Here is a 23,616-nt window from a genome sequence, read left to right on the forward strand (position 1 = left end):
TTCTAAGGACACGGTCGAAGTGAGTATAAAAGTGAGGTGTTGTGCACCTCAGATTACAACTTAGTGATTGTCTCTTCTCCAATAGCCTTTATCTCATGGCTATTCCCAACCTCGTGTTGTTTGGCATTACAAGGATGCAAAAAAGAGGATGACCTGCAAGATTTCTTTTCTTCTTTTCCTTTGTTGGATTACTGTTTCAAAACTTCTGGTGTCAACGTTTGCTCAGATCTTGTCAGAGAAATTATTCTTGTAGGAATGGAATTCTTTATTCCACACTCCACTTTAAAATCTCGTCCTTTATCTAAACCTTGTTTTTCCAATAAATGTGCTAAGGCTGTTCAAGAGAAGAACGCTGCATATCGTAATTGACTTGTTTCCAATTCTTCAGTTTCATTTTCTGCCTACCAAAGCTCGCAACAATTGTAAAGCAGTTATTAATCAGTCCAAACTAGATTTTGAACAGGCTAAGAGTAGAAAACTTGCTTCTTGCCTTAATGGTAGCCGAGCATTCTGGTCTCTTGCCAAAGCTTTTGGCCTCTGTCAAAACCAGATGGTTCTGTTGTCACTTCAACCAAGGATAAAGCTGACCTGCTAGCATCCCATTTTTCTTCCAAATCATTTATTAATGATCATGGTAAAACACCTCCCACCATTCCCAACATGCTCCATTCAATGCCTCCTGTGGTCTTCCGTCAAAAGGATTTTGATGAATCTTGATGCTAAGAAAGCTTCAGGTCCTGATGGTATTTCTGCACTTGTTCACAAAACCTGTGCTCCTGAACTTACTCCTGTTCTTTGTTGCCTTTTTTCTCTTTCTTATTCCAAACGTGTTTTTTCTTCTGCTTGGAAATTTGCTCATATCCAACCGGTTCCTAAAAAGGGTGAAAAATCCCTCCCATCCAATTATCGTCCTGTTGCAATTACTTCTACTCTTTCTAAAGTAATGGAGAAATCAATTAACTGCCAACTCTCAAATTAACTAGAAAACTTCCATGTGATCAACGATCGCAGTATGGATTTTGTCAGTGTTGATCCACTGGTGATATTCTAGCTTATGTTACTCATTTATAGACAGATTCAATGGAAAAGTTTTGTGTTGTTGTTATTTGTCTTAATGACAAAGGGCTACTGAGGCCAAATTGTGTCTGCTCATAGTTTATTTAGTCGAAATATACCGCTGTAGATGTTAAATTAAATACTCCTATATAGGCCAACACATTTTAAAAAGATTACAAGTTTTTATGTTTGCTTCATTTCCCAGGATACGAGTTAAATCATGTGAGAGATTCAACCTAGAGACCGACTGAAAAGTGTTTGACCATAGGGTTGAATATAAGGGACAATCAAAGAGGAAATGCCTAACAGTAAGTTGACTGTCACAGGATGAACACTGGGGTGGATCTTCTCCCAGTAGCAGGAACAGATGGGTATGATGAGTGCGTCCAATTCTGAGTCTTGCCAGTACTACTTCCTCTCGTCTATTTTGTCGAAAGCCTGAGAGCCACAGCTTTGGTTCTTGCTTTATCTGGTAAAGTTTATTGTTGGTGTTACTTTTCCAGATCTGTGACCAGTTGTCGTAACTTGCTTTGCGAATAACAGGCTTATAATCAGTGTAAGGAACTTGAGGATGTTCTGGGACAGCTGGTTGAGGATTTTTAGCTGTGAGGTCCACACTTTCATTTCCCGGAATACCAGAATGGCCTTTTCCCGGAATACCAGCGATCCAGCAAAAACTGATTGATTGATTGATTGGACACACTGCAGGAAAATAGCTGAGAATGAATGTGTTTCAAGGTAGGATGAGAAGATGAAAAATTCTTCCTTATGGCAGAAACAGCACTGAGCGAGTCGGTGTAAATTATGGCAGGTGAGATGGAAAGTTCAATAATTCTACTAAGTGCTAATTTGATGGCATATAATTCGGCTGTGAAGATGCTGCAGACTAATGGTAGCGAGGCAGTAACCATTAGAGAATGGTAAAACTGCAGCAGCAGCAGCACCACCAACCGTACTGGCTGTTTTGGATCCATCAGATATAGACTTTACAGGCATGGGAGTTCAGAATAGTGTGAGCTAAGTGCAACTGCCTGATATTAAAGGAAATGTGTATACACATTCTCCAGAAAATGTGTATCATGGGAGGAAGAAACGTATGTCCAAGGTGGAACAGGTGCAGTTGTGTCCTGAATAATATCACTTAAATTGATATTCCAACTCTGAGAAAGCTCTTTAATCCTGAGTGAAGCAAGTCTGTTTTCATTTGGCTTGCTGTCATATAACAAATCCCATTGAGTATTATAAAGATACTCCCAACTGGGGTGAGATGGAAGACTCTGGATCTTAGCAGCGTAGTGGAGCAGTAATGATTTCCTACGAAGATGTAATGGAGGATCATGTGCTTCGATATCTGGATTGGAGAAGTCCTAAAAGCACCAATGCAGTCCTGAGAGCACTGTGCTGGACAATATTTAGACGTTGTAAAGTAGTGCTCCTGGCAGAGTCATAGACCAGGCAACAATAATCTAGCCGGGAACGGATTAAAGTTCTATAAAGATGCAGTGGAGTATACCGATCAGCACCCCATGACATAGCCGAGACTGATCGCAGTATATTCAGATGCTTTAGACATGTATTTCTTAAATGAGAGATGTGAGCTTGCTATCTAATATCACTCCAAGGAATTTAACGGTACTTACAAGCGGAATATTGTTTATTTGTAGTTCTGGATCGGGATGGAGAGCTCGTTTCTTGCAAAAGTGGGTGAGAGTGCATTTCTTTTCTGATAGTCTGTAGCCATTCCGTGAAGTCCACGATTGTATTTTGGTAATGGCAAGTTGGAGCTGCTGTTCGATGGTGTTCATACTTTGAGACTGACAAGAAATTGTAAGGTCATCTGCATACATGTAAGTTTCAACAGTTTTTGGGATATCTTGTGTTATGCTGCTAACTCAGATTGAAAATAGTGTTGGACTAAGTATCGATCCCTGTGGGACTCCTCCTTCTTGAACGTGAGATGCAAAGAGTACATTTTTATATTGGACTTGAAAAGAGCGCAATTGCAGAAAATTTTGAATTATTTTCAGCAAATGGCCCCTAAACCCCAAATGGTCAAGGTCCATAATAATCCCATGATGCCATGTAGTGTCAAATGCCTTTTCAAGATCTAGGTTGACCATGACTAGATGTTGTTTCATGACAAAGGCATTGCGGATATGAGATTCAGCTTTGATAAGCATGTCCAGCATTGATCTATTCTTCTGAAAGCCATACTGATGATCTGGAAGGAGATTTTGTAACTCCAGGATGTAAGTAAGCCTAGTGTGAACCATCCTTTCGAAAATTTTACCCAGGCAGCTCGTAAGAGATATTGGCCTATAGTTTTCAACACAGGAATGATCTTTTCCTGGTTTTGGTAAGGCAATAATGAAAGAATGACGCCAAGAAGAAGGATAGGCATTTTTGGAGAATATCCGATTATAAAAGATTAACATGGTACTCAAATCTTCTTCAATCAAATGCTTCAGCATAACATAATGAACTCCACCTGGGCCTGCAGCACTGTTTGAAGATCTGTTTAACGATTCTTGAAGTTCTATGAATGTAAAGGGTTGGTTGTACGGGAAAGAGCGGTGCGTGAAAAAGTTGATTTTATATCGTTCTGCACTAGCTTTGATGTTCTGAAATGTGGACCCATAGGAGGCAGAAGCAGAGATTATAGCAAATGATTCAGCAAGTGAATTAGCAACTTCTTCAGCTGTAAATAGGTCTTTCCCTTTCCAATGAAGTATTGGAGAGGGCATACGAGCGAATTTCCCATTTAGTGCCTGTATTCTTTTCCAGATGAGGCGTGCGTCGGTGTCTTTTGTGATTGTTGAGGCAAAAGCGATCCACGAGTCTCGTTTCGCATTCCGTCTAATTTGTCTTGCTTTTGCTTTAAGTCTTTTATAAGCAATGAGGTTATTAATGGTGAGATTCTTACGGAAATTATTCCAAGCTCGGTTTTTTTCCTGTTTGGCAGTGAATTAATCTGCATTCCACCAGTGATTTCGATGATTGCGATATGTCCCGGATTTTGGAATGTAGGTATTTGCTGCGGTCAGAATCTGATTGGTGATGTAGTATTTACATCATCAATAGGTTCTTTTTTAACGTAAAGTCTGTCTAGAAGTATTTGGGCAGAATAGCCATCCCAGTTCGCCTTTTTAAACTTCCAAGACGATCCAAGACTTTTTAAACTCCCTTACAAACAGGGGTAACATCAAATCCTGATCGCTGATCAGGATTTGCTGTTACCCCTGTTTGTAAGGTGAAAATGATCGGAAAGTGATTACCTTTAAAAGGATCGGTTAATACAGACCATGTAGAGGTGGCAGATGACTTTCATCAACTGGTGAAATATCACCACTTTGCTTATTGGAGGCTTGAAGCGGTGAAACCCATGTTTAGTCTCTAGAGCAAAGTTTCCGGTATCCCCCTCCTCCCATACTTCTCCTTCAACCCATGCACGATACTAAGTACTATAGGTTTTGATATCTTTCATGTTTGGGGTTTTCATAAAAAAAAAAAAAAAAAAAAAAAATTTCATGATTGGAAAGATGGAAGGTGAGCAAACTGACAAGTCAATTTGAGAAGTAGATACTGTAGGTAGGTGGATGTAGGTAGAAGATCCAGAGTTTAATAAATTTAGGTCATTATTATTTATAATTTCCTCAATCAACTTGCCTCTTCTGTCCATTGTAGCTGATCCCCACAATGAATGGTGTCCATTAAAGTCACCAAAAAGACAAATTGGAGTTGGAAGTTGTGCAATGAGGTTGTCAAGTTCTGATAGGGCAAGTGGTAGAGATAGTGGAATATAAATCGAAACAATGGTGACTGAAATACCAACTGCAATCCGAGCTGCCACAGCTTCTAGGGTGGTTCTTAATTGGATCAGTCTGGATGGTATGTTAGAATTTACAAGAATGGCTACTCCTCCACGGGCAGGGGACTCTGGGCTTCTATCTCGTCTGTATATCATAAAATTTGAGAATTTCGGCAAAACTTGGGGGTGACAAGAATGTTTCCTGTAGGCATATACCTATGGGATTAAACTGAAAGATTAAATCCCTTAAGTCATCAGAATGGCTGCTTAGTCCTCTACAATTCCACTGTATGATGTTAGGCATTATTTTGGTTTGGCTTAGGATGATTCATCTGACTGTTTTTTGTATGCAGGGCATTTTTTTTTCGGTCTTTTTTTGGGAATAAGGGACGTCCAGTATCCATAGTGTCACTGGCATGGAGTTCTAGGATAGGTTCTTTGTAATTCTGGTGTATATCCACTTTCATAGTGTTAGTTTGTGGATCAGTTTCCTTACAGTCTTTATCAGGTTTCAATTTTTCTGCGTCATTTGAGACTGTCACAGTATCAGTTGGGATACTAATTGGAGTGTTGGTGACATTGCTGGTTTTAGTTTTAGAATTTTCTTTAACAGTGGTTGATAAGGTTGCTTTAACCCAATTAGCTAGCGAGACATTGGGCGGTATTGACACATCTGTTTGAATTGCAATTGTATGAAAACTTCGGGTTCGAGAGGCATAAGATGGACTTGACGTGGTCAACGTTATTTGTCTGCATGCCTCAGGATATGTGACTTTATGTTCTACTTTGTATTTTTGGATTTTCCTACCTCTTTTCCACATTTCACATGATTTAGAAAAGGCGGGGTGAATGCCTTTGCAGTTGGGGCAAATGAGAATTACGGCTGGACAATCTGCCTGTGTATGATCTTTTGCTCCACAAATAGGACAGATGGCGTCACCTCTGCATGCCTGCTGAGAATAGCCATATTTCTGGCATTTAAAACAGCAAAGAGGATTCGGGATGTATGGACGAATTCGGCAGTTTAAATATCCAGGTTTTACTGAGGATGGCAAATCAGGAGTACTAAAAGTTAAAATGATGGAACAAGTTTTGCCATTACTGGAACACCATTAAAAACCAAACCAAACCAAGTTGCATGCCTTTACTACAGATATTTCCATGGGCACTGTTTTTCTGAATTGGTTTCTATAATTCCCGCTATCTCTTTCAAAAGAATCCGAACACATGTCATCACCACCCAACATCCATTTACTGTCCAACTTCAAACTCACAGCACCAACTTTTTAGCTTCCTTGTTTATTCATTCAACTGCTGTTTTCTAGAACAATCTTCCTTTATATGTATTTCCTGAAAATTACAGTCTACAGAAGTTCAAGTCTAATGTTAACAGATATCTTCTTCTGTCTTCTCAACCTCCAACCCAAGCACGGTACTAAGTACTATAGGTTCTAATACCTCTCGTGTTTTGGGTTTTCATAAAAAAAAAAAAATCAATGTTTTGAATTTAAACCAAATAAAAACAGAATAATAATTAGAATATATAGGATATTAATATTTGTAAAATAATAAGAGGAGTTTACCTCAATATAGTACATAGAACACTTCCGTATGATACTCTCCAGAAATTAAAACGGAAAAAACGAAAAAATCGACAACTTACCGGTACAATAGAGTAAAATATAAATAATTAAATACCAATTTAACACAATTCAAATCAATTTAAAACAATTACACATCAATTTAATGCAATTAAAAAGAATCTACCGAAAATATTCAAAACGATTTTCCTTCCTTTCGCATAATATTGTTAAGCTTGCCTTAAAAACTCAATATTCGAATAAACAAAAATACCTTTCCCAGGTTAGGAAGCCTCACGATAAATTAAAAAATTATCTACATCCAAACGATTGGTCTGTATTGAAGACCTCCATAGATTTGCGATGGGAAGCACAGGCCTCAGAAATAAAAAACAGACACGTTAATAAGTTACAAACATTATCGGAGAGTTCAAGACACGTTCATGCAAATTCTAACACATTGTCGCAGACTTGCAACCAAATTCATACGAGTTGGGTGACAACCCCCCCCCAGACACACAACTACTACCACAGAATATGGAAGCTAGTTCACGAACACCCCCTCACCCAGTATTCAACGAACCGACATACCAACAGGTTACAAATCTTTCCTCATGTACGCTATCACAGTACCAGATTTCACTTTTATCCAAAGGACTAAATTATAATTTACCACCTCGAAAACTACCTAAACAACAATGCGTAATTGATACTGAATATGGACTTCGTAATGTTCCACAAAAAGATATATTTATTCAACAAGTTAACCAAGTAGTGAATAACATAAAAGAAATGCGACTTCCTAAATTGAATGCACATGAAAGAACTTTGGGGAAATAAGGACATTATTATACAGAGGGCAGATAAAGGAGATACAGTGGTAATACTAGATAAACGTGATTATATTAATAAGTTACATTCAGTTGTTTCAGATACCTCCACTTATCTTGAAGTAGACCCAGCAATGTTTACCAATTTGGTCAATCAATACAATAAAACGTTAACCACTTATCGAAAAAAGACTACATTACTATTGCCCAGTTAAAGGAATTGAAGGCCAGAACATACAATATTCCTGCACTTTTTGGTCAGGTAAAATTACACAAGACTGGATTTCCTACTCGACCTATTGTTTCCTACAGGAACTCGGCATTTTCATCCGTAGTCACACATTTATATAACATTATAAAAACCTTTAGACATGTAATACAATTTGGGATTAAGAACTACGATACATTATTTAATAATCTTAAAGACTGAAGACTCGGCGACAATGACAATTTATTCTCACTAAGATGTTACCTTGTTATATACGAATGTAAATGTTGAATACACATTAGATATTATTTGGGATATGTTAAATAAAAACTTGACACTGATTAATTATACGAAGCTACCTACTAAAGAAATTTTTCACTTAATTAAACTGTTAGTTGAGGCCAACTACATCACCTTTCGAGACAAGGTGTACAAACAAATTTTTGAATTACCAATGGGTTTGAGCCTGAGCGGCTTAATGTCAGAAATCTATCTCTCAAGGATTGAATATATATATTTGACAGCTTTTCAACCCCGTATCACATACTATGGGAGGTATTTACACGATGTTCTAGTTATTACTGATAGTAGTACTATACAAGACATTTTACATTCGTTTATTAATATTCATTCTAGACTCAAATTTACATTTTTTTTTTTTTTTTTTATGTGAACCCCAAACATGAGAGGTATTAGAACCTATAGTACTTAGTACCGTGCTTGGGTTGGAGGTTGAGAAGACGAAAGAAAATATTTGTTGACATTGGACTTGAACTTCTGTAGATTGTAATTTTCAGGACTTATGAAGGAAGGTTGTTCCAGAAAACGGCAGTTGAATGAATAAATGAGGAAGATGAAAAGTTGGTTCTGTGGGTTTGAAGTTGGACAGTAAATGATTGTTGGCTGGTGTCGGCACGTGTTCGGACTGTTTAGAAAGAGAGAGCAGGAATTATAGAAGCCAATTCAGAAGAACAGTGCCCATGGAAGTATCTGTAGAAGAGGCATGCAGCAGAAACAGTACGTCTATGAGAAAGCGAGTGGAGAGACTCTGTTAGAGATGAATCATTAATTAACCTAACTGCCCTCTTCTGAATGGAATCAAGAAGCCTGAGAGAGGTTTTGGGGGCACCACCCCAGATGTGGGAACAATATACCATGGCAGGGCAGATTTGCGATTTATACAGAGTGAGCAGCTGTTTGGAAGAAAAGTAACGCCGAGAGCGAAAGAGAAAACCAAGTTTTTAGATGCAGAGGAAGCAATATTTGTAATGTGCTTGTGCCAAGAGAGATTAGAAGTCAGAGTATTCCCCAAAAGAGATATATCATTTTGCCTAGAATTCGGAGTGTTACTAAAGATAAGCATAGCACCAGAAGAATCCTTTTTGCGAGATATAAGACAAGACTGAGTTTTAGAAGGGTTGAAATCAACTAAGTTGTCTTTGCCCCACTGGAGAATTACCTGAAGATAGGCATTTAAGGAATTGGTAGCAGATTTTCGAGAAGTTGAAGCTGATTGAGCAGGACAAGGTTTTTCAAAATGGAAAGTGGAATGCAATGTGCTATCATCGGCAAAACTATGGATAGGATTTCCAGTCAATGGAAGTAGGTCATTAATATACAAGAGGAAAAGAGTAGGGGACACCGGCATTAGTGGAGAAGTTAGAAGACAGAAAGCCATCTACCATCACCCTCAGTGAGCGATCAGAGAGAAAACTGGATAACCAATTACTAAAAACAGTTGGCAAACCATAAGATGGAAGCTTGTTTAGAAGACCTTTATGCCAAACACGATCAAAAACTTTTGAGATGTCAAGAGCAACTACTTGTGTTTCACTGAACCTTTCCATTGAATTAGTCCATAAATGGGTAACATAAGCCACAATATCACCAGTGGATCGACACTGACGGAATCCATACTGGCAATCGTTGATCAGATGGAAGGTTTCTAGGTAGTTTAAAAGTTGGCGGTTAATCGATTTCTCCATTACTTTAGAAAGAGTAGAAGTAATTGCAATGGAACGATAATTGGATGGGAGGGATTTGTCACCCTTTTTAGGAACTGGCTGGATATGAGCAAATTTCCAAGCAGAAGGAAAAATGCCTTTGGAATAAGAAAGTGAAAAAAGATGACAAAGAATAGGAGTAAGTTCAGGAGCACAGGTTTTGAGAACAATTGGAGAAATACCTTCAGGACCTGGAGCTTTCTTAGCATCAAGATTCATCAAAATCCTTCTGATATCCTTTTGATGGAAGACCACAGGAGGCATTGAATGGAGCGTGTTGGGAATGGTGGGAGGTGTTTTACCAAGATCATTAATACATGAGCTGGAAGAAAAATGGGATGCTAGCAGGTCAGCTTTATCCTTGGCTGAAGTGACAACAGAACCATCTGGTTTGGACAGAGGTGGGAGCAGAGATGGGCAAAGGTTGCGGCCAATAGCTTTACAAAGAGACCAGAATGCTCGGCTACCATGAGGGCAAGAAGCAAGTTTTCTTCTCTTAGCCTGTTCAAACTCTAATTTTACTGATTAATAACTGCTTTACAATTGTTGGAGCTTTGGTGTAGGCAGAAAATGAAACTGAAGAATTAGAAACAAGCCAATTACGATATGCAACATTCTTCTCTTGAACAGCCTTAGCACATTTATTGGAAAACAAAGGTTTAGATAAAGGACAAGATTTTAAAGTGGAGTATGGGATAAAGGATTCCATTCCTGCAAGAATAATTTCACTGACATGATCTGAGCAAACGTTGACATTAGAAGTTTTGAAACAGTAATCCGACCAAGGAAAAGAAGAAAAGAAGTCTCCCAGGTCATCCCATTTTGCATTCTTGTCATGCCAAACAACACAAGGTTGGGAATAGAAATGAGATAAAGGTTCCATCGGAGAAGAGACAATCACCAAGTTGTGCCCTGAAGTGCCTAAAGGACCTCTCACTTCGACCGTGTACTTAGAAGGGTTGTTTGTGAGAAAAAGATCGAGCGTATTGGCTGTATGATTAGGATTGTCCGGTATTCTTGTAGGTAAATGAACAATCTGTGCTTGGTCATTAGTAATTGCAAAAGCCTCAGCATATCAACCTGCTGGGTCAGTGTGACTAGAAAACGGAAGCCAGCTGGAGTTGTGAACATTAAAATCACCAGGCAAAATTACCTCACTGTTAGGAAAGTTGGACTGGAGAAAGTCAAGTTGCAAACAGAAGAAGTCAAAGAGCTCCAAGTGATTAGTGGAGTTGGGAGAACGGTAGAGACAACAGATGAATTTGAAACAAAGAGGTAGAGAGATTTTAAGCCAGAGAAGATCAAAGAGAGGAGATTCCAAATTGCCAAGTCTCTGACAGGGAATATCAGAACGGACATATGCACAAGTACCACCTTTGAGGCGAAAGGAATCATACAGCGAATAATTTGGGCATCTGAGATGAGCAGTAGTTGAATCAACCGATAACTGAGATTCTGTCAGAAAAAGTACATGGGGTTTGGCAGACTGCAAGTGGAAATGGACATCGTTGAGATTAGAACTGAGACCACGTATATTTGTGAAATGAATTAGGAAGTGCTTGGGAGGTTTAGATCTTTTTGTAGATAAGCTTGCTCTATTAGTCTGACAATTCATGGTGTATTCAATAGTAAGAAAAAGTGGGTGGGACATGCTGTATGAAGTAATGAAATTTTTGGATAGGGCATACACGTGGTAAGAATATACCCAGATCCTTGACATAACGTGGTCTTGACAATGCTCCCTGCATACACACTACTTGGACTCCCTCCAGTCACTATCTGGCAGAGTAGAGGTAGCAAGGTTATACACTAGCTGATCCGGAAGCCCCTAGAGAGTTACCAATAGGTTCGGTCTGGTGTACTAACTAGCAGCCGGCCTGCGAACACCGTTTTAGAGCTGTACCCTCAAAATGTAAGGAATACTGGATCTCGCCACGACATTCATCATAACCTCAAAAGTCATCGATCATACTGCATGATGGAAGAGATAGGGAACGGTTGACCGGAACTTAGCTCTAGAGACTAAACATGGGTTCCACCACTTCAAGCCTCCAATAAGCAAAGTGGTGGTATTTCACCGGTTGATGAGAGTCATCTTCCACCTAGTACTGCCTGGTAACATAGAGGGTCTGCGTTCCTCCATCGGGTTTCCTATTCGACCTATTGTTTCCTACAGGAACTTGGCATTTTCATCCTTAGCCACACATGTATATAACATTATAAAACCCTTTTGACATGTAATACAATTTGGGATTAAGAACTACAATACATTATTTAATAATCTTAAAGACTGCAGACTCGGCGACAATGACAATTTATTCTCACTAAGATGTTACCTTGTTATATACGAATGTAAATGTTGAATACACATTAGATATTATTTGGGATATGTTAAATAAAAACTTGACACCGATTAATTATATGAAGCTACCTACTAAAGAAATTTTTCACTTAATTAAACTGTTAGTTGAGGCCAACTACATCACCTTTCGAGACAAGGTGTACAAACAAATTTTTGAATTACCAATGGGTTTGAGCCTGAGTGGCTTAATGTCAGAGATCTATCTCTCAACGATTGAGCAGATACATTTGACACCTTTTCGAACCCGCATCACATACTATGGGAGGTACTTAGACGATGTTCTAGTTATTACCGATAGTAATACTATCCAAGACATTTTACATTCATTTAATAATATTCATTCTAGACTCAAATTTACATTGGAAAGGGAGGATACGGATACAAAGTCATTAAACTTTCTAAATTTCACGCTTACACCGGGACTCGAATAAAATACAATTTAGCATATATCGAAAACCTACAAACACCGGTATGCTTCTACATTATAATAGCTATCACCCGTTCACCTACAAAAGATCGATTATCTTTAATCAATTTCTAAATGCCTATAAATATTCAATGAGTAAATATTCAAGATATTTACTTGATATAAACCAATATATTTACTATATTCCTAGCAATACCAATGCTAGGAATATAGTAAATATATTTGATGAATTTGAAGTGCAGGTCAAGACATCAAAGGCAGATATTGTTGGGATATCAGACACTTGGAATTTGGAGAAAACAATGTGTACAGAAAGAATAGACAAGATAGGAAGGAAGAAGGGGGTTATGCTGTTAATGAAGAAACATAAAATCTAAGGCAGCGCATCCAGTTGACATGGGTGGACAGTGCAATGTTGAGTCACTTTGGTGTGACATAAGCACTGGGAAGGCAAAAATGAGGAGAGAAGTGTGTCATAGGCCTAATCACTCTGATGAGTACAACAACAACAAACAACTGTGAAGAAAAATAGTGGTCTAGTAAATTAGAATGTCTTATAATGGGGAATTTTAACTTCCCAGATAGTGACTGGAACTTAACGGTTGGTCACTCACACAGTAACAAGATTTTGTAAATTTATTGGATAATTGTTTTCTACAGCAGCATGTTCGAGAGGCAACCACAGGAAGGAATACTCTTGATCTAATTATCAGCAGTGATTATTAATGCATTAAGAATCTGTAGATAAAGGAACCACTTGGTGGCAGTGATCACAGTGTGTGGGATTTACTTAAAGATGTAACATCATTAGGGGTAAAGGGAAGGATTTTCACTTTCATAACGGTGACTACAGTAGTCTCGGACAGTTTTTAAATTCTATATGGTGGAACCAACTGATGATATTAAAAACAACAAATTCTATATGGGAAGCACTCAAGGAATTAATCATTGAAGCTACTAGGCTTTTGATAGAAACTAAGAAATAGTCTTCAACGTTTAGGCCTAAATGGATGTCAGATTAACTAACGAGACTCGTGGCAGAGAAGAAAAGTGCATGGGATGCATATAATTTATCAGGCAATACAGAAGGCTATGGTAGATATAAGCTAGTCTGTAATCAAGTCACAAAGGACGTTACAAATTCTCTACGAGAAATCTCTGGCAAAGGATGCAAAGAATTCTTTACTTATGTAAACTCTAGACGGAAGAGAATGAATCAGATTGGCCAACTTGATATTGATGGTACGACTGTTGCTGATCCTGCCGAGGTAACTGACAAACTGAATGAGTATTTTGCATCTAGATTCACACATGAGGAATTCTCTAGGGAAGTGGAGGCCAAAAGCTTATCAAACTCTAACAGAGAACTAAATGATTTTGTAATAACTGAGAACAAAGTGGAGGAGAAATTGTTGAGGTTAAACATGAGAAAGGCACCTGGGGTGGATGGTATCTATCCAGTTATATTAAACGAGGCAGCAAAGGAAGTAAGCAAACCCTTAGCTATAATTATGGGAACATCCTTGGAACTCAGAGGAAATCCCCACAAACTATAGATGTGCAAATTGACACAAATTGACAAAAGGGAATAAAGGGGTGACACGAATAATTACAGATCTGTTAGTTTAACTTCTTATCCAGGAAAAATAATGGAGTCATTGGTTAAAGAAGCATTGCAGGATTATCTTGACAAGACTACAGTTATAGTTCAGAGACAGCCTGGATTTGTTAGGGGGAAATCTTGTCTGACCAATCTGATTGGATACTTGGATGCAAAAAATAATTTTCATATCATATACTTGGATTTCAGGAAAGCTTTTGTTACACATGGAAAACTGCTATATAAATTGGACCAGAATGACATTAAGGGTAAGTTACTACAATGGATAAAAGGATGGTTGAGTAGGAGAAGACAGAGTGGTAATCACTGGATACTGCTCTTTGTGGACTAATGTTTTTAGTGGATCTGCCAGGGTTTGGTGTTGGGTGCACTGTTGTTTTCTATACTTATCAATGACATTGATGAAGGTATATCAGGCTTAATATCCAAGTTTGAAAACTATACAAAAGTTGGCAGGGTTATTAATGACAGTAATGGCAAAGGATTTAAAAATTTGAGCAGATGGGCTGTGAGGTGGCAACTGAAGTTTAACTTTGACAAATGAAAAGTACTGCATATGGGTAGCAATAATCCCAGAGTGAAGTACCAACCATGCAGTACAACAGTCAGGGTAGCGGAGAATGAAAAAGACCTGAGGGTAACTCTGCAGTCAGATATGAAGTTTTCCAGGCAGCGCAGACAAGCTGCCAGAGCAGCTCGTGGGGTCTTGTCAATGATATACAGGAATTTTGATACCAGAGATAAAGGGGTGATTATCACTTTGTATAGTGCAATGGTCATGCCTTGAGTACTGCATACAGGTCTGGAAACCTCATTTTAGGAAGGTTGTAGAACTGCTGGAACGAGTACACAAAAGGGCAATGAGATTGGTGAGGAGAACAAAGGGTTGCTCTTACCAAGGCTTCAGTTCTGCAAATTGCAGCATCTGGAGACTAGGCACCACCTGCGAGGTGATCTGATTGAGGTGTATAAGGCCTTGAATGGTTTGTGAAAGCTCTATGCTGATGGAATTCATCCTCTTGCACAGATTATGCAACTGGGAGGAGCATAAATTCAAAGTGAGGAAAGAGAGTTGTAGAACAGATGTACAAAAATTTGCCTTTGGCATGCAAGTAATAGAAACAAACTTCCATCTGTCGTGGAAGTTGATAGCTTAAATAAATTCAAGGAAGAACTGGAGAAACTTTTAAAGTGAATAGTTGAACGAAATGGGAAGGTGGGGTTTTCTTTTTTTTTTTGGCTGATGTATAAACTTGCTTTATTGCATCATATGCATCTACCAATGCTAATCTGTCTCTACAAAGAGATGGACTAGTGTCCCCAAAACAGAATCTAAATATAAAAAACAAAATATGACCCCACAACCTTTAATACTCAGAAATACTCATGATGCACCTCTCAAGCACAGAACAGAGAATATTTAAGCAACAATTTTTAGTTCAAAGATAACGACTTAAATTTTTTTCAACATTCTAAAATTAAGAGAATTTTACTAGAAAAATCTTTAAGAGAATTGTGATGATTTTTCACAGAGCAATTGTTGATATATTCCCCAATACACAAGGCTTTTTCTCTTATCATCCACAAAGGCATTTTTCTCAGTTTAATTTAAAATGTCATTAAAATTTTAAATTTAAAATGTTTTTTTTATTTTAAAATTTAAAATACATCAGAAATAAACGATTTTTTATTTAAAGGGTAAAAACAATAATGTTATGTTAATTAACTGAATACCACTACACTATTATATCACTGGTAGAGCAAGTAATTTATTATTGAAATGATACAATTTAAAGGACTGAACCACCTTGATGCCAAATGCTGAAACAATTTATGACTATGCTTCAGGAACTCACTGTTTCCCATCTTCAGGCCTCTGTGATACTACAAATTTTTAATTTCACAATGATATGCACATTAATTGAATTAAGTTAAACAAAGGATAATTCATTATTTACATTACAATGTATTCTAATTACATCTACAATACTATAATATGCAGTTGCCATTTAATTATTACACTTCTACTTATTATTTAATTAATTCATTAATAAATAAATAAATATAGTTTATGAAAAATACCTAGAGTTACTCTCTAAATTAGGTTGCAAGGGCTTACCTGTTAACATGATACTGGAGTGCAGTTTCCTGGTCTGGTTGTGGAGGACAGAGAGGTAGGAGTGGACTAAATATTTATATAGGTTGGAGTTGACTAAGTTGTAGTCATTGTTACGTGGCTTAACCTGGTGGATTTTGGGGAGGGAAATATATTATGGAGAGAAGGTTAGGCTGATTTCAAAGTTAAGAAAAAGGAAAGGGGGAAGGGGCAGGAGGAAGGATGAGGAACAGTTTGAGAGTATATCTATGGATTTTTTAAATTTTCTAAACTTTTAATTTATTAAGAACTAGTAAACATGATCTGACTGCCATATCTATTCAATAATTTGTGTTAAACTATCAAACCCATCAAAACAAAATTAAATTACAATATCCAATAAAATTGCAATAAACATAATTTATTGCAACCTATTCCATGCAGATATTCTGTAGAAGTTCTCAGCAAAAAGATGAACCCACCCACCTAATGGAAAAAGTAACTCCAGGGAATCTCAGTCAAAAATAAATTAAAATTAATTCAAATTTAAGCTTAAAACTTGAATTTAAATAAGCAATTAATCAACTAATAATTATCATTTGTCATGATCATTATTGTAATAATCATATAATAATTTGGCAACTGATGGCAATTTCACTATATGGCAATATTGTAATTTTTTTATTAATGCAAGAAAGCAAGCTTATAAAGCATCAGCCAAAAAAAAAAAAAAAAAAAAATCTATCACTTCAACCATCCATACATGCCCTCTAATAATTTGGCTAGTTCTTCCTTGAAGTTATTCAAACCATTCACTTTCACAACAGATGGAAGTTTATTCCAACAATCAACCACTCACTGACTGAAGGCAAACTTACACATCTCTCATGTAACCATTCTTTCTCTACTTGAGTTTAAGTTCACTCATGTGTGTAGTCTCAGAAAGAGGAAGAATTCCATTATCATTTAGCTTACTCAACCCATTCAAAGCCATACACATCTTAATCAGATCTCCCCACAGGTGCCTAGCCTCCAGATGCTGAAATTTGCGCAAATGAAGCCTTTCTTGGTAAAAGTAACCTTTTTCCCTTTAACTAATCTCATTGCCCTTCTCGGCACCCCATTCCATCATATCTACATCCTTCCTAAAATGAGGCCTCCAGACTTCTATACAGTACTCAAGATGCAGCCTAACCATGCCCTGTTACAAGGGAATAATCACCTCCTTATCCCTGCTTGCAAAGGTTCTGTATATCATTGACAAAACCTCATGAGCTTTTCTGGCTGCCTGTCTGCACTGTTCACAGAATTTCATATCTGATTGCACAATTTCCCCCACATCTTTTTTCATTTTCCACTTCCCTGGGTGTAGTATAGTACCACACAGTTGGTATGCAAATCTAGGAGTACTGCTACCCATATGCATTTGCAGCATTTGTCAATGTTAAACTTCAATTGCCATTTCTCAGCCCATCAACCTAATTTTCCTAGATCTTGTTGCAGTAGCACCCTGATTACTGTCATTAAGCACTCTTCCAACCTTTGTATCATCTACGAAGTTCGACATTAAGCCTGATATGCCTTCACCAATATCATTAATAAATATTGAAAACAACAATGGGCCCAGCACTGCACCTTGGGGGACTCCACTAATAACATTTGTCCATGAAGAGCAGTGTCCTTTTATAACCACTCTCTCTCAGTCTTCTCCCATTGAACTATCCCTTTATCAATATAGCTTTCCCTTAACGCCATACTGCTTCAATTTGTACAGCAGTCTTTTATGTGCAGCAGTATCAAAAGCTTTCCTGAAATCAGAGTATGTGATATCAAAATTAATTTTTGCATCCATTTCCTTGCATTTGCACTGCATCATAGTATTCAATCAGACTGCCTCAGAAAAGATCACCCTTTAACAAATCCATGCTGTGATTGCAGTATAATTGAATTCCTGTCTAGATAGTCCTGCTTTACTTCTTTAACCAGTGAGTACATTATTTTCCAAGGAACAGACATTAAGCTAACAGGTCTGTAATTACTTGTCACCTTCTGATCCTCTTTGTGAATTGGGGAAACATTCACACATTTCCAGGTCATAGGGAGCCCCCCCCCCCCGAATCCAAGGATACTATGATAATTATGACTGAGGATTTGCTTAACTCCTTTAATGCCTCCCTTAATATAACTGGATAGATTCCATCCATCCCAAGCACTTTTTTTATGTTTAGTTTCAGAGATTTCTCTTCCACTTTCCTTTCTAACTTAATTAAATTAAATTTAATTTAATTTTAACAGGTTTGTTAGTTTTTAACAGGTAGTAAACTGGATGCAATAACATCCAGTTTACTACCCGTTTATAACTGCTTGCAGTAACAGAAAAGCACAATAAACCAGAAAGTGCAAATTGTTTTTATTGTTTTATGGTCGTGACTTCCAGAAACGTGCTTTAGAAAAATATCACAAAGCCGTTCAAAATTGGTTCTTATAACATATGATAACGATGAAAGTGTAGTACATTTAATGATTTGAATTGGTAACTAATACAATTTACACTATAAAAACAACCTTTTAGGGAGTTATATAGTGAAAATTTGTACTTCCAAGGTCGTGGAATGAATTACCAAAAAACAATGTGTTATTGGGTTCCCATTACAATATTTTCGCAATACGATGGTAACAGATTAATATCGTAAAGCGGGGTACACTGTATTGTATAGCTACACGCGTGGTTTGAAATGCGGTATTTATGAATGTTTATCATTCATTTTTTGCAATTAATGTTCATATTTTTGATTTTGTTGATACTTCAAAAAAAAAAAAAAAAAACTCGTTAACCGGGAAACTCGTAAACCCGGGAACTCTTAAAGTGAGAACTGCCTATACTCTCAAACTGTTCCTCCCTCTGACTCCTCCCCCTCTCCCTTTCCTCAACCTTGGAAAGTCCCAAAATCCACCAGGTTAAGCCACGTGACAACCTCCCACTGGCTACATCTTAGTCACCCCAACCTATATAAACACTCACTCACTCACTCCTAGCTCTTCCTCAGTCCTCCAGAACTGCATCAGGTAATTTCACTCCAGTATCACATTAACAAGTAAGCGCTTGCAACCTAATTTAGAGAGTAACTCTAGGGATTTTTCATAAACATATTTAATTATCAATTAATGAATTAATTAAATAATAAGCAAGTGTAATTATTAAATGGCAGTTGTATACAGGGTGTTTCAAAAGTGATGGTCAATAATTTAAAGGTGAACTATGCAGACTTCAATATGCAAAAAAAGCCTAGTAAACATCGGTCCTTAAGCAAATCGTTTTTGAGATATTGCACATTTGTAGTTGGGATCCACCGACCTGTTTGTTTAGGTTAGGTTATGCTCATTCTCTCCCTTTCCCCCCCTCTCTCAATGCTCTGAGACGTAGCAGGCATACTAGTACTTGTCAAAGAATAGTCAACGTGGAAAGAGGTTAAAGCAACGAACAATATGTGGGCATGCACTTTATGTATGGTAAAGCCAACAGCAGTGCACTCGAGGCTGCACATTTGTACCAAGAAGCATTTTCCCGCCAAAGGCAGCCCAACAGGCGCACATTCACCAGGGTACATCAACGCCTTAGAGAACATGGGGGCTTCGCACATGGAGTACAAGCAGGTAGGCCCAGAAGCATAACACCTGATGTTGAGGAAAAGGTGTTAGAAAGAACATCCTGTAACATGTGACATCTGAAATATCCTGTGGTGTTGAAACCAAAAATTAAAAATGTATTATTTATGTTTAATAAAACCACCCTTAGCAAAGGATTCACAGTTTTTTGCTAAACTAGTGCTCGGTCAGTGGCGGAACTTAACAGAAAATGTGCATTATCTCAAAAATGGTTCATTTGTGCTCCGATGTTCACTGGGACTTTATTGCTTATTTTAGTTTGCACTTTTCACCTTTAAATTATTGACCATCATTTTTGAAAGACTGTGTGTGTGTGTGTGTGTGTGTGTGTGTGTGTGTGTGTGTGTGTGTGTGTGTGTGTGTGTGTGTGTGTGTGTGATGTATATTATAATATTGTAGATGTAATTACAATATATTATACTATCAATAATGAATTATTCTCTAACTTAATTCAATCAATGCATATACTATTATTAAATTAAAAACTTGTATCAATAGGCCTGAAGGTGAGAATCGTCAGTTCCCAAAGCAAAGAAATACATTTTTTAAGTGTTTTTGTCATTGAGGTGGCACAATCCTTTAAATTATTAAATTGTATCATTTCAATAATAAATTACTTAATCTACCAGGTGATATTATAGCGTAGTATCATTCAATTCATTAAGGAAGAGTCATGTAGACACCCCCTTTCAGGTATTTAAAAACACTGATTGTACGTGATATTTGCCCCTCAGTACATACGTACACTTAGCTATGGCTAAGTGTGCAGCTATCACATCTCTTTACACTAAAACCATTGTTGCTGTTGTTGTTTTTTTTTTTTTTTTTATTTCAAATAAAATTAGTTTTTCAAATAAATTCTCAAATAAAATTTCCATCAAAAAAATAACACAGTTGGTCATGCAAAATTTTAATTTAAAAATTATAAAATCAAAATAGTAATACTTAGCCCAAATATCAAAAAAAAGGCCAGGCGATAAATAGCCTAACCTAAAAATAAGTTAGATAGGAAATAATACCTTTTAATTGAAACATCTTTGTACACAATAATATATAAGCAGAAATATATGTGTATGTACAATTGTAAAATTTCATGAGCTTAACATTGTAGCAACTTAAAAATGAAAGAGATTAATACTTTCGTATTTATATTTTATGCCTATAATGCATATTTTTAGCAGAATTAATAAAAGTTTTTGTTTCACTAAAAATAACACATTTCAGAATAGTCAAATTTTTCATTAAAAAATTAAAAATTACATTACAACAGTATTGCAATACATTAGTAAAAGGGCATAAGTTGGTATACTCCAGGCAGAATTCAAAAACACAAAAAAAACCTTTTATGGAAATAAAAAATAAATATCTATCGGGTGAACTGAAATTATTTTTGTTACAATCAGGGGAGAGAAGGCAGACACAAATGCTACCGGATTCAATATGACTCTAAGAAATAAATTCAAAACTTACCTTTACACAAGATATGTGCCCATATTTAGCAGCAAGGTGAAGGGCAGTATTTCCCTCTGCATCTTGGAGATTTACACTCATCTCTGATGCTTGCATATGATCAGCCAGCCAGTGGAGCAGACTTTCCTAAAGAACACAGAGTTCCGAAAATGAATCTTATTTATTTTCTTTTAAAATATTCCTGGCATTACTGATCAGACATATTAAGTTTTGTATTTTAGTGTTTTTGACAAAGCCTAATAAACATGGAAGACTACTGTACAAGTTGGAACAGTATGGCATTAAAGGCAAGTTGATAATACAATGGATAAAAGAATGGTTGAGTGGGAGAAGACAGAGAGTGGTAATCGATGGACACTGCTCTACATGGACTAATGTTATTAGTGTAGTTCCCCAGGGGTCCCATGTTGGGCCCATTGTTATTTTCTGTATTTATCAATGATATTGATAAAGGTATATTAGGCTTCATGTCCAAGTTTGCATATGATAAAAAGGTTGGCAGCACGGCTTACGATACTGAGATGCCCGGATATTTTTTTCCCGTATTCAAATACTTGGTATTGATACAAAAATACCGGTTTTTCGGTACTAATTTTTAAAAAAAATAGTTTATGATTTTATCACATAAAGTTTATAAAATAACCTTTATATGATTATGACGTGATTATCTCTACTAGCAAATGTTCAATAAATCATTGATAGGACACCATGGAACACTGCAACCTGTCCACAATTCTCGGACAACTTCATGTCTGACCATATTGTAACTCCCAAGTCCCATTCCTCCACTACTGACTTTAGTTCAACTCCACCAAGTGTATAAGTTATTTTGGGGTTGCTGTTCCCCAGGTGTAAGACCTTGCATTTTGCTGAATTAAAGCATATAGCTGCCACTTTTCTGACCATCCCAGAAGTCTATCTAGGTCACTCTGAAGAAGCTCTGCTTGGCAGCGGTCATTAACTACTCTACTGATCTTTACATCATCTGCAAGTTTAGACATTACACCCTATATCCCTTCATAGATATCATTTAAGATAATCAAAAACAACAGTGGTCCGAATAATGATCCTTGGGGAATCCCGCTTCTTACCCAATTGTTATTGTTGTTGTTATTTGGTTTTTAGGAGCATTAGCAACTAAGCCATATTGCTCCAGGGATATGCAGTGGTCATTCCCTGACCTTTCTGCATCCCCTGTATTTGGTGGTCACAGGCTCGAACCCCGGTCTAATCAAGAAGCATGTGCTACGCACTGCCGCTCCTGCCCACGGAGACGCTATTAACCCAATCTGAGGAATAACCATTTATCACAACCCCCTGCCATCATGCTATCCATTTAAGGATTTTCCCTATGATTCACCTGTTCCAACTTATAAAGTAACCGCTCATGTGGGACTAAGCCAAATGCTTTGCTGATATCTAAATAAACAATGTCAAAATTATTCTCTAAATCCAGCTCACGAGTGACCTGTCAAAATGGCTAACCACATTTGTTAAACATTATTTTCCCTTTACAAAACCATGCTGTAAAGGGAAAATATCCTACAGAATTCCATTTCCATCTAAATGATCCTGAATTCCACCCTTTATCATTGCTTCCATGATTTTCCCTACTACTGAAGGGAAAATCATGGAGACTGGCCAGTCGTCAGTCTCCATGATTTTCTAAGACTGGCCAGTCAGTAATTTCCCGTTACACTCCTAGAACTGCCTTTATGTTCCAATTTACACCAATCCAACGGAATCTCTCCCAAGTCCAGTAATGCTCTCATAACTAGCCTTAATGGTTCAATTCACTCACTTGCCGCCTCCTTTAAGATTATAGGGTATATGTCATCAACCACAGGGGCCTTACTCGCCTGTGGGTGCGAAGGTTTTCTCATTAAATCAACATGCGAAATTTCAACATCATTAATTACATTTTTTTTCAACTTCACTCCCATAATTTCTATTTGACGTGAAGGGTTTTTCTTCTGTAAATATCGATGCAAAGTAACTGTCGAGTTCATCTGCAACATAAGTTGGGGTATCTAATAGTATCCCACGCAATTACATATGCATCCGATCTGATTTGTCTTTCTCTTCTTTGCATTTATATATGTGAAGAATTCCTTAACTGCACTCTTTGCTCTCTTTATTCCTTAGCCCCACTCTTTGCTCTCTCTCCCAGACTCAGGAAAGATACTACAGTGAAAATTATACTTCACTTAATAAAACGTCTCTCTCCTTCAGAAAATGATGAACATAATTCAACCATGGAAGATCAATATGGAACAGAACATCAGTGTTCCGCAAATTCTTTCCAAAATAAGATATTGCCCAACTCCAATAAGATTTTAAAAGATGAACTTGAGTCGGAAATTAATAAAATACTTTTAAATATTTTTGCTAAAAAAGTTCAAAGCCTATGGACTGAGATTGTCTACGATTATCACGGTACAATAGTACCAGAATAGAATCCGAAAGGGCATTTTCCGCCGCTAATCAAAT

General features: G+C 37.2%; 1 protein-coding gene across 2 annotated transcripts in view; it reads right to left on the minus strand.

The window, feature by feature from the left end:
- The window catches only part of LOC150075072 (uncharacterized), a 366,189-nt gene that overhangs the window by 157,351 nt on the left and 185,222 nt on the right, over nucleotides 1-23,616 (minus strand). For both annotated transcript variants that reach the window (XM_090388223.1, XM_090388222.1), the window contains one exon: nucleotides 21,127-21,252. In XM_090388223.1, coding sequence (XP_090244349.1) covers nucleotides 21,127-21,252 — 126 coding nt within the window. The remainder of the gene's footprint in view (nucleotides 1-21,126; nucleotides 21,253-23,616) is intronic.

Source organism: Mastigoproctus giganteus, chromosome 14 (assembly GCF_048544385.1).
Source record: "Mastigoproctus giganteus isolate SK-2022 chromosome 14, ASM4854438v1, whole genome shotgun sequence".
NCBI lineage: Eukaryota > Metazoa > Arthropoda > Arachnida > Uropygi > Thelyphonidae > Mastigoproctus > Mastigoproctus giganteus.